Source organism: Physeter macrocephalus, chromosome 20 (genome assembly GCF_002837175.3).
Source record: "Physeter macrocephalus isolate SW-GA chromosome 20, ASM283717v5, whole genome shotgun sequence".
Taxonomy (NCBI): domain Eukaryota; kingdom Metazoa; phylum Chordata; class Mammalia; order Artiodactyla; family Physeteridae; genus Physeter; species Physeter macrocephalus.
Genome location: NC_041233.1, coordinates 35728732 through 35741672, shown reverse-complemented (window position 1 = coordinate 35741672; position 12941 = coordinate 35728732). Strand labels below are relative to the sequence as shown.

General features: G+C 40.3%; 1 protein-coding gene across 5 annotated transcripts in view; it reads right to left on the bottom strand.

The window, feature by feature from the left end:
- Positions 1 to 273: 273 nt before the first annotated feature.
- Positions 274 to 12941, bottom strand: part of SHLD2 (shieldin complex subunit 2) — a 95375-nt gene continuing 82707 nt past the window's right edge. For 3 of the 5 annotated variants that reach the window (XM_024132124.3, XM_024132125.3, XM_028481171.2), the window contains 3 exons: positions 6560 to 6788; positions 2857 to 2972; positions 274 to 616 (listed from right to left, as the gene is read on the bottom strand). In XM_024132124.3, the coding sequence (XP_023987892.1) occupies positions 417 to 616; positions 2857 to 2972; positions 6560 to 6788 (545 nt within the window). In that variant the 3' untranslated portion in view covers positions 274 to 416. Of the gene's footprint in view, positions 617 to 2856; positions 3536 to 3833; positions 4066 to 6559; positions 6789 to 12941 lie in introns of those variants that run through there. The other 2 variants (XM_028481172.1, XM_055080858.1) reach the window with 2 other exon arrangements.

The following is a 12941-nucleotide window of genomic DNA, read 5'->3' as shown; positions in this document are numbered from 1 at the left end:
ATGTCATGTCTATGGTTTATTAACGTAGGAGTAAGGAAAGCACTTAGAGTTTGTGACCATAGCAGAAAAGCAATTCCTGAGGAAATGCCTCAGGTCCGCATCCTAGTACTTAGGAGAGTGCCTGGAATGGAGCAGGGACTAAATGGAGAGAGCCTTTAATCCTAATGAACTGCTGCGTGTTGCCTTCATTGCTAGATCATTTTTCTAGAAGCAAGAAAGGGAAAGACCAAAAAACAAACAAAAAACCTCACAGAATTTTCTCAGGGAAAAAAAAGTTTTAATTAATATCTTTAACACAACTCTCTTTATAAAATATACTTATTTTAAAAACCCGAGCAAAAGCCCTTTCATTCATTTCAAAAGACAAATCATTTCAGTGCTCTTCCTTGAAGTGCCTGCAGTTTCTTCCTCTGGTCTTAGAGAAGGGCATGGGACCTGTGCTTCATGTCGTCAAGATAAAAATCCAGGAGGGAGAAATCCTGTTGTAGCGGGTAGCTGTTTTCATCTAACACAAAGAGGCTCTGCATCTTCAGGACACAAGGTGCCCCACTGCCCGCCAGCAAGGCATGGAGCAGGTCTGCGGCGACCAGGTCGTAGGTGACGTCTGAGGGAGGGGCTGAGGAAGAGGAAACATGAAGGGCTCTTAGCATCCCTTCCAGGGGTGTGGACATGCTCACATTGAAGGGTTCATTGTTTCCCTTGGTTTCTCAAGTCCCAAACCCACTGTAAATGTCTCTTTCTACCCTCTCTCTTTCTAGTCACAGGTTACTCTACAATGATGAGGCACAATTCCTGCTGACCTGGAGAGAAGGCACAGTAATGCACTGTTCAGACTGATGGTGTTTCCTATTATGGTACAGCCCCTGGCTTCTTCAAACAATCGAGGAAAGAACTGAGATTAATCTTTCCCTAAATTAAGCCTGAAACAAAAAGGCCATGTCCATATCAGAAAAGTACTCTTATATTTTTCTAGGCTATAGCTCTTATCACAGTTACATATACACCTATCTATTGTTTATATAACAGGACTCTAAGTTGGTTACTTAATATCAAATCTTGATAATATATACAAATACTAAGATTATAGGTGGATATGTCATTGTATTCTGCATTTGTCCTATATGCTTCCTCTCATTTTTTGAGGACAATCAAGTCATTTAGCAAGTTGCTCAACACTAGACAGACAAGGCACCACTGACTATGCTCAGACTCTACTGGTTTCCTGACCAACACCACCAGCCTTTCTTGGATTGAGTCTACAGACTCCTGGAGGGCCCATGACATATTCCTGGAGGTGTGAGAATTCTGTACAACACTTAAAATTTTTGAACTTTCACTTTAATAAGCTAAAAAAAAATCAAGGTTAGTGATAACCTGAATGATCTGATGAACACTTTATAACAGTGCCCACATCTTCACTTATGGATACAATTTAATTAATGCCAAGAAGGAGGACTTTAATTGTCTCAGGACTGGGCAAGACACAGGTCTATACTCTATATGAGAACGATGCTTCTCTGAGAAATAAAGACTAACTGCCATTGTGCAAAAAATGAAAAGACAAGACTGAAAATAAACAAAGAACAATGAGAAAAGGCATGAAAACAGTGGAAAGAATGAAAATTAATAAAGAAAGTGAATTAAAAACACAGAGAGGGGCTTCCCTGGTGGCGCAGTGGTTGAGAGTCCGCCTGCCGATGCAGGGCACACGGGTTCGTGCCTCCGTCCGGGAAGATCCCACGTGCCGCGGAGCGGCTGGGCCCGTGAGCCATGGCCGCTGAGCCTGCGCGTTCGGAGCCTGTGCTCCACAACGGGAGAGGCCACAGCGGTGAGAGGCCCGCGTACCAAAAAAAAAACAAAAACAAAACAAAAAAAACACAGAGAGACTTCCGATTAGGATGTAGAATACTGGGAAGAGTGTGGCTCCTACCCTAACAATTATTAGAAAAAGCTGAATAAACTACAAAATCACAATCTTCTTGGACCTGTAAGTGAGCCAAGGTTGTACAGCTGCCAAGAAGACTGCAGTGTAAGGAGAGACAGACTCTCTCTGAGGCCCAGGTACAGAGTGAAGGGTTAAAGCTGACTGGTGAAGCAGGAATATTAGGGAAAACTCTCTGGAGAACCACTCCCCACCATGAGCATACATAATGCTAGATAATTGGAAGCCAGTGGTGACCGAAGGTAACCAGAACAATAAAAAACTCAAATCTGACTCATGGTCTGACAAGATTAACTACCCTGCCCACCCCCAACCCCCAGTAAAGGTCTAGGAAAACAGGCATGCCCGCTTCAGGTACAAATACTGTTTACTTCAGTCTGTATTGTTCTATATGCGATGTTCAGCATTCAAGCAAAAATGAAAGCCAGAAAAAATAATCCACTATTAACAGACAGAGCAATCAATTGAACCAGATTAACTCAACTGCTTAGAGAGTCTAAGACTAATGAGAAAAGGATGGAGTTTGAGCATCTGACAAATGGGTCATCTTCACTTTGTTGTTAGCCACTGACTAGACCTATCATCAGAGCTGAAGATCCTACATATCCGCACCCCCAACACTGGACAATCTTTATATGTTTATATAGTGTCGCACATTCATTTACTTAACTATTATAAAACTAAGGTCCTGGTGTTGGACACCAGGTAGGTCCTTGTTGATGATCTATTTTATATATAGTAGTGTGTATAGTCTTGTGTTTCACTTAAGCTAGATTATCCTTCTGCTTATATACTGACAAAAAAACCCTCTTAATTAACAGTATAGTGTTCCTTCTGTTCCAATATACTATCTACACTCCTGAAATGAATGGTTTCACCAAGAACAACCTCTTGATGGCGTATTGATATCTTACCTATAACTCTGTTGAGCCAGTCAGGAGAAATGTTGAGAAGAATCTTCTCTATCAGCTTTGATCCTACATGGACGCAAACCTTATATACTCCATCAACTATGGTCATTAAAGCTGGCCTACAAAAGAGTAAACAGCACAGGACCCTCAAAAAGATTTTCAACTAAAGAAATGTTTAAATGCAATATAATTTCAAAAATCACTGGGTTTTTATGCAGGGTTAATTTTAATTCCTAAAACAACTCTAGGATGTCCTGAAACACCCCAGAATAAAAGAAGGGCTTTTTTTTAAAAAAAAGAGTTTCAAGTGATAAATTAATAAATTTTATTTATTCCATATTCATTTTAAATTTTCAGATACTAATGTAAGAAGACATTATTTTACACTGCTGTGTAAATTATATCTAGAAATAAAATAAAGATGATAATCATGTATTTCACAATCACAATTTCAAGTTATTTTTTTCCACTGGATTCTTTCTCATCAAAAACAAACTGTCTGGGCTTCCCTGGTGGCGCTGTGGTTGAGAGTCCGCCTGCCGATGCAGGGGACACGGGTTCGTGCCCTGGTCCGGGAAGATCCCACATGCCGCGGAGCGGCTAGGCCCGTGAGCCATGGCCGCTGAGCCTGCGCGTCCGGAGCCTGTGCTCTGCAACGGGAGAGGCCACAACAGAGAGAGGCCTGCGTACCGCAAAAAAAAAAAAAAAAAAAAAAAAAAACTGTTTTGCATGTCAATAAACAAGGAACTAAGTAAATAGTTTTCAGTACCTCATGCAATGGAATATTATGTGACTGTTAAAATGAATGAGGAAGATTTATAAGTGCTATTAGGAGAGGAATGCCATGATACACTCTAAGGAACAAACAATATGAACAAAATGATATGGATAATATTATTCTATCTATGTACTTTTAAAGACAGGGATATACCTCTTTTAAAAATAAATTATTAAAAAATAAATTGAAATCCAGATATTACTTGTGGCAATGACTGGGTCTGTGAACATCAATAGCATCAAATAAGGAACATGGTTGTGTTCCGTAACGTAGTTGACGGCCAACCTTTTACAAACACAATGGTAGCAACCAAGTAACTTTTGGAAGAGGAAACAGAGGATTCATTCACTGTCTTTAACAATGATGATTGGGCATTATCTTCAACTTTGCAAACTGGTCTTCCTGCTGGTACAGTAATCATTGTGATGTTATTTCTGGAGATAAAATTGGTAATGATTGTACAGGAATTAAAATCTATGTTTCTGGCAATGGCAATGATAATTTTTCTATTAGTAACTCTGCTGATGATCCATTTATCGTGATTCATGCTGAATCTAAATTATAAAGCTTGAATTAAATACATATACCCGGGGGTGGGGGGAATAAACTGCGAACAGAATTTAGAAAGACTCACTAGTACAGGGGAATTTAGTGTAATAGCTAAAACATGACTACTGATTTTCCCTCTAAAAACTTACTTCCCCCTTTATCCACATGATGCTCTAGTTTCTTTCCTCTTTTACACTCTATACTCTTTCCCCAGGCTATCTCTCTTCCTCCATTCTTTATTTCAACAAATACATACTCGATATCTTGTACCATGCAGTGTGCTAAGCACTGGGTATACACTAGTGAATAAGACAGATCTGGTTCCTTCACTCAAGGAACTTAAGAGTTTAACAGGATAGAAAGACAATAAGCTTTTCAACAATGGTGGCAAGATGATTCAATGGGGATAGAATAGTCTTTTCAACCAACTGTACTGGGAAAACTGAATATCCACATGTAAAAGAATGAAGTTGGACCCCTTGCTTATACCACATACAGAAATTAACTCAAAATAGATCATGGACCTATACATAAGAGCTAAAGCTATAAAATTCTTAGAAGAAAATATAGGAGTAAACCTCCATGATCTTGGCTTAGGAATGATACTTTTCTTAGATATGATGTTTCTTTATGTTGCTTGAAAAGCACAAGCAACAAAAAGAAAAACAGATAATAAAAAGTGTTGACAAGGACATGGAGAAACTGCAACCCTCGTACATTGCCGGTGAGACTGTAAAATTGTGCAGCAGCTTTGGAAAACAGTTTGGCAGTTCCTCAAAAGGAACAAAAGTTACCATACAACCTAGCAATTCTACTCCTGAGTATACATCCAAGAGAAATGAAAACATGTCCACACAAAAATCTGTACATGAATGTTCGGAGCAGTATTATTTATAATAGCCAAAAAGTGGGGACAATCCAAATATCCATCAGTTGATGAATGGATAAATAAAATGTGGCATATCCATATTATGTGGCAATAAAAAAAATGAAGTACTGATACATGCTACAATATGGATGAAACTTGAAACATGTTAAGAAAAAGTTAAGTCACAAAGGACTGCACACTGTATGATTATTTATATGAAATGTCCAAAATAAGCATATCTATAGAGCCAGAAATTCGACTAGTGGGTGCTGTGGGTTGGTGGGAGGGGAGAATAAGTGACTTCTATGGGTATGGGGCTTTGGGGGAGGGGGAGATGAAAATGACCTAAAATTGATTGTGGTGACAGTTGCACAAGCCTGTGAATATACTAAAGCCATGGAACCGTACATTTTAGATGGCTTAATTTGATGGGATGTGAATTATACCTCAGTAACGATGTCTTTTAGAAGACAATATGCAAGTAAATGACTCCAGGTACACACACAGGGCACTCTAACAGAGGACACAGGAGGTGACTAAGAAGGCCTCTCTGACGAAGGGCCACTGAACTAAGACACGAAGGAGCCAGCCTCGTGGAGTCAGGCAGAGAAAAGAGCATGTGAGAAAGCCCTAAGGAGGAAAAAGTCAGTGTCTAAAGAACTGAAAGAAGGCTGGTACAGCTGCAGCCCAGTGAGCAAGGCAAGGAGTACAGCAGATGAGACCGCAGAGGCGAGTGTGATGGGAAACTCTGGAAAGGTTTTAAAGGAAGGGAGTGGTCACTCTGTCAGCTGTGGAGAATGGACTGGGGGGAGGCGAAGGGAGGGGACCATGCATCTGAATCCAATTTTATTTTCCAGACAAGCAACTTTCAAAGTAAGAGCAAAGTTCATTTACTTATTTATAACAAACATAAATATATGTAAAGGGAAATAAGGCTTATGGACTAAGCTTCTGTAAATTTTCTTAAAGTATTCCATGATAACATGCTAAATATATTTGCATATAATTTTTAGATATTGCAGTATTTAGAAATAGAAAAGAGAATAAAACACTGAGTGCTAGTCTGCTATCCTTAATTTCTAATATGAAGTTGGGGAAACTGAGATACAGAAAGGTTAAACACCTTACTAGCTTCCACAACTCAGATGTTAGATCATATAATTACTTTTAACCTTTAAATTCCAATAATATGTTAAGGTAGGGAAATGAGTTTCTTATGAGCCATTTAGAACTTGGTTAAAAATGTAAACCAAGTAAAAGTTTTCTTCAGTATAGCTGCTTAAAGACAATAAAATCTCCCAATTGCTGCTTTTGAAAAATTCCTGTTATGATTACTGGGCAATTTCTGTTTTCATAAACAGCTATTTATCACTCAGGAGGAACAATTTATTCTCTTGGGTTAGCTCGAGTTAGTTCTCATTAGAAAGAGTTGATATATGTAATTTTTTGGTCACTTCCAGTCCTATAATATTAAACATTTTCCATCCCGCTGGCTTGCTTAGTTGCCTTACCTATAGTATTTTTTCTTCATGGTAAATGGCAAGCAGCTAAAACATTGTTTGTAGATCTTGTTCTCATCTATTTCTAGTTCCAATCCACATTTTGCACAGCCAGTATATATAATATTGGGAAGAGAAGAAAAAATAATCTTCAGAGAACTGTGAGCATTTAGAGCTATCTTCAGAGATGCTGTAATGGGAAACACTAGCTCTAAAATCTGGGCTTTGATTAGAATCACTCCTGTAAAAGACAAACAGAAACACAAATTAGGAGGCCAAAACCATAATTTAATTTACAAACATGGTTAATTATACAGTTGATTCACAGTTACATATAGTAAAGGATACACCAAGGTCTTGTTCTTGGTCTTCTCTACTCTTTTCCTAGACAGTCTCACTCATGTAGGACTTCCATATTTACTCTAGAGTGTAAGGGGTGATCTGCCTGCAACTTAGAGTAAAGATTTATTTGGCTAATTTGGCTGAAAAGGTGGATGTTTTCTTCCTCCCTGTCCTCTGGAATCATGAAAAATCAGTTTAATCTTTTTTAGGAGAAATCCCTTTAAACACCTGAAACTAACTAACATGCCATCTCTTCTTTCTTTTTAATTAATCATCATCAAAAGTCCAATAGGAGGTCAGTCATTCTTCTATTCTCTACTTTGTCCAAAAATAATACACTACTAGCTTACCGTCTTTTTAAACTTTTTTTTCAGTTTCCCACCCATCATCATCCACAGGCTGGGTGTTGGCTACATAGCCACGTGAGCCCTGAGGGTCCTCATGTACTAAATATTTTCTGTGTGACTCACCAGGCACCTCAAGCATGTTCATTCACTACTCACTGGCTCATGCACTCACCCATTCAACAAATACTGAGTATCTCTTTTCTGCCAGACATTCATTTTTTCTAATTTATCTTTGCCTTACTGTATACTAGTGAGATTGATGAGTTTATCTGAGTAACCTTCTCTTTTCCTCTCCAAGTTCAGTTTAAAGGCTTTTTTAAGGCTTTGAATTTGTTCCTCTTCATCCTTTTAGCACACTCCGGGTCAAGAACTCATCATTCGGTGTCCTGTTCCCTTTCCTGGTAATCTCTGCAGGGGTCTCATTAATGGCGACTTTCCTATTCCTAAGCCCTTCAGTTTGCTTCAGTCTTTTAGTGCCTGAAGATTGTTTCATCATCTCTTCCAATCATGTCATATATCTCTACACAAATTACAAGGGTGTGTAGCGGTCAGCATAACTTATAAACTATAGCAGACTCTTCATCATGCCTTTCCAAAGACATGATGAATCACTAAGAAATTATTTGATGAAATAACTCAGTAATTTTATTTTTATTAAAGCATAGCTCACCAATGTTTTTTTTTTTAAATATTTATTTATTTATGTGGCTGCGTTGGGTCTTAGTTGCGGCACGTGGGATCTTCATTGTGGCATGCAGGGTCTTTCGTTGCAGTGCATGGGCTCTTCGTTGCAGCATGTGGGCTTCTCCTTAGTTGTGGTGCGTGGGATCCAGAGTGTGCAGGCTCAGTACTTGTGGCGCATGGGCTTAGTTGCCCCACGGCATGTGGGATCTTAGTTCCCTGGCCAGGGATCGAACCCTCGTCCCCTGAATTGGAAGGCGGATTCTTAATCACTGGACCACCAGGGAAGTCCCAATAATTTTAGAAGAATGTTAATATAATTGCTAACGTTTTGTAAATTTACACAACTCCTAAAAAGAATTAAAAGTTCATGATGAATGTGGATACCGCTTTAAAGGGGTTCACGGCCTGCTGGGCAATGATATTCTGCTGATGGCAGAATACCTCCTTCCTTCCTCCCCTCCTCCCTTCCTTCCTTTTTTTTTTTATCTTTGGCTGCACCACGCAGCTTGAGGGATCTTAGTTCCCGACCAGGAATTGAACCCAGGCCACTGCAGTGAAAGCGTGGTCTTAACCACTGGACCACCAGAGAATTCCCAGAATCTTCATTTCTTTACAAGGAGTCAGGCACAGCCTCAACCCCTCTGGCTTTTACTAAGGAAGCAGACCCTCTTGGGAAATTCCCCGTTAATCTCCCTTTCTTCTGCCTTTTATTTAACTATGAAATAGGTTAGAAAAACATTGCTTGTATTTCCACATGCTCTCCCTATATCTGTCTTAAAAACACATAAACAATGATAAAAAAACTATGAATTCCACCCTCATAGCTAAACATCAAGAGATTGAAAATAGCTAAAAGGGCCTCTGTGAACACAGGATACTGTTACCAAACACAAATTCGGGTGCCCGGTGCATAGTGAGGCTAAACAACCCGAAATGTTAGAGTTTGGAGCAGAGAAAGGTTTACTGCAGGGCCAAGCAAGGAGAATGAGCAGCTCACGCTCAAAAAATCCAAACTCCCTGATGGTTTTCAGGGAGAAGTGTTTTTGTTTTTGTTTTTATTGAAATATAGTTGATTTACAGTGTGCCAATCTCTGCTCTACAGCAAAGTGACTCAGTTATACACATATAGACATTCTCTTTTTTATACTCTTTTCCATTATGGTTTATCACAGGATATTAAATATAGTCACCTATGCTATACATTAGGAACTTGTTTAGGGGGAAGTTTTGCTGGGCAAAATTTGGGATGAGGGCTGCAGGGTGTGACTTTCTTCTGATTGGTTAACAGTGAGGTAACAGGGTGGTGTTCCAGGATTGTCAATCATCAGACTTCTGATTTCAACCAGTCTGGGGTCTCAGCATGTAGTTAACCATCTTCCACCAGGGTGGGGGCCTTAGTTCCTGCAGAAGAACTCAAAAATTCTGTTATGTATATTACTTGAGCAGGAACCAGGATCCTGCTTTAATAGTTGCACTATGATTTCTTGACTGCTCCTTCTTTGTTTCTGCATTCCCTTACTTCCCTGGTTAGTAACTGTTGGAATCTACTCTTTGGTATTCAGGAAAGTCTAGGAGGCTGAAGCCTTTATCCTGCAAATAAGAAACTGGGGACACAGAAAGGTTTTTGTACCTGGGAAGGCCCCACAGGGTCCTGCTCAGTTTCACAACCAGGGACTGACTATAACAGCACGAAGTTTCTGCATGGTTTCCCACTGGGAAGTACATCTCCAGGGTACGCAAGAATAGTCCCAATTCCCAGCCTCATCCCCCAAATTGGTGAGTCTATATACTTAGTACCATTAATCATCAAAACTGTAGCCACCTAATTTGTTGTTGTCCATAATGTTGTTCATTTTTATTTTTAAATCTAATTCTAGGTCTCCAATCCCAGCAAGTAGCTGTTTTATGTAAAAGGTAGATAACAGAGTAGACTTCTCTGTGATACCAAATTAAATGTAGCCCCTCTACTGCCTATTCTTCTTGCAGTGACCAGCTCCACAAGCCTGTGGGGCTTTGGGGGTGGGGGGCGGGGACAGGAAGGACATATAAATATGAAACTGGGTTAGAAATTTACATGGCACTACAACACTACCCAAGATTTCACCAACTAGTATAAATCTAGAGTTTCTATAGCCACTTACTTCCATTTTTGAAAGTTGTATCAAAATTTTGTTTGATATAAAAATTTGTAAATTTTCTATCATCTGTGTTTATTTTCCAGAAGTATTATTAATTTAACTTAACTGTTAGTATTGAAACAGAGCAGGACCCTGTGGGGCTCTCCCAGGTACAAATCCTTTCTGTGTCCTCATTTCTGTTTGTAGGAAATAGGCTTCATTTAGCCTCCTTGATCCTCCCTGAGTTCCGAAGAGCAGATTCAAACAGTTGTTAATCAAAGAAAGGAGGGGATGCAGAACCAAGGGAGAAGTCAAGAAACAATAGTACAGCAGTGGGGCAGGGTCCTGGTTCCTTCTCATGGAATATACATAACAGTATCTTTGAGCTCTTCTGCAGGAACTAAGGCCCCCACCCAAGTGGAGGATGGTAACTTCAGGCTGAACACACAGATTCCCAGAGCACCACCCTGCATCTCTCACCCCAAATACTGCCCATAAGACTTCTCCCTGAAAACCAACAGGGAGTTGGGATTTTTTTGAACATGAGCTGCCCATTCTCCTTGCTTGGCCCTGCAATAAACCTTTCTCTGCTCCAAACTCTGACATTTTGGTTTGTTTGGCCTCACTATGCATCCGGCACACGAACTCACGTTTGGTCACAGTATCAATAAATGTTTCCATGTAGAAGTGGGTATACGGAGTTCTTCTCTGAGAATAAATCTCTGTATTCAATTAAAAGGTGGATTTTTTGAGAGGTGTTGTTGTTTTTGTTTTCTACTTGCATTCTCCTTAGCTTAGTTTTATAATGTAATAATGCTAACCTATAATCACATCTTGGAAAATATTCAAACACACATACCTGAATTAATACAACTTGTAAAATTTTAACCTGGCATTTGGCCAAGGCAGAGTAAGCAACTGGATTTATGCTCCTACCTTGTGATATAATAAAAAGTAAATATTCGGTCTTTGTCCTTAGTTCCTAGCACACAGCTCCAAAAACTCTTGGAAATCTCCCAGAGTGATAAGAGTATCTTTCTTTGCTAATGAGATGACTAGTGACTGGGGCCCATAGGTAGCTTCAGGATGGGGGCTGGTCACCAGAAGGACCAAGGCAGATTAGATGGTTAGAACTTTCAGTCCCACCCACTGACCTCTGCAGAGGGGAATGGGGCTGGAGATTGACCTAATCACCAATGGGCAATGATTTAATCAATAACACCTACACAATGAGACCTTGATTAAAAACCTTAAACAGGGTTCAAGGAGCTTCTGGATTGATGAACACATTGAGATGCTGGAAGGTTGGTGCACCTGGAGAGGGCATGGACGCTCCATGCCCCTTCCCCCATACCTTGCCCTATGTCAGTCTACTGAATCAAATGCTAATCTCTTCTAGAAACACCCCTACAGACACACCAAAGAGTCAAATTTTACCAGCCACCTTGGCATTCCTTAGATCAGTCAAGTTGACATAAAATGAACCAAATAGCATGATTAGAGAATTGAAACTTTTAGGTTCTCCCACAAACCTCCAGGGAGAGATGAGGGGCTAGAGGTTGGGTTACTTGCCAATGGCCAGTGATTTAATCAACGTGCCTATGTAAAGAACCTCCATAAAACCTCCTAGACGTTAGCGTCCAGAGAGCTTCCAAGCTGATGAACCGGGAGGGTGGCACCCAGAGAGGGGATGGAGACTGTGCTCCTTCCCCCATACCTTGCCCTATGTATCTCTTCCATTTGGCTGTTCCTGAGTTGTATCCTTTATAATAAACTGGTATGTAAATAAAGAGAGTTCCTGAGTTCTGTGAGCAGTTCTAGCAAATTACGAGCCTGAAAGTGGGGAGGGCTGTGGGAACTCCCAATTTTGTAGCCAAGTCAGACAGAAGGGTACCTGGGGTACCTAATACTTGAGACTGGCATCTGAAGTAAGGACAGTCCTGTGGGACTGAGCTCTTAAACCTGTGGAGTCTGATACTAACTCCAAGCAGGTAGCAACAAAATTGAACTGTAGGACACCGAGTTGGTGTTCAGAGTTAGAGAAATAGCTGTTGGTGTGAAAAAAACAAAAACAAAAACACAAACAAAAAAACCCCATACATTTGATGTCAGAAGTGTCGTGTATAAAAATAGTTCAGACACTTGAAACAACTAAAAACCAAACAAAATGTATGATAAAACAATTCTCAAGACATTAGATATCAGACAACAAAGGACAGTGATCCCTAACTGATGAGAAACAAAAGATGTAAGCCTGCTGACTGCCCCAGCTTACAAAGAGAGTTTCCTGGCTGTGGTGCAGGAAAGGGCACCCAGAGACTGGTGGTTTCCTTGAGTTGAGAGGAGACAGAGGTTTGAGTCTGGAAGGCTAGTATGGCTAGAGTTCTCAGGGTAGAGTACTAGATAGATGAGAGCTGCAAAGAGAGAGAACTCTGGAGGAATGCAGAGGGAGAACTCTGGAGAAATGCAGAGGGTCCAGCCCTTGGAGAATTCAACTGAGTATTGACCAATATATGTGACCAGAGGCCAAGGAAAGAACCATGGAAAAGGATTACTGGGAACAATCACTGAAGCTTGCACAGAGCTGGGAGAAGTGTATTTTCCCACCAGCTAGAGTGGAAAATCTTGTAATCCATAGGGCACTGGAGAGAGTACTTAGAAGCTGTACTTGGAGGAAAATTTATGGCACTAAACTCCTACATTGGAAAAAAAAAAAAAAGTCTCATATCAACGACCTCAATTTCCACCTTAAGAAAGGTAAAAAAGTGAAACCCAAGAAAGCAGAAGAAAGGAAAAATAAAGATCAGACAAGAGGGCTTCCCTGGTGGCGCAGTGGTTGAGAATCCGCCTGCCGATGCAGGGGACACGGGTTCGTGCCCCGGTCCAAGAAGATCCCACATGCCG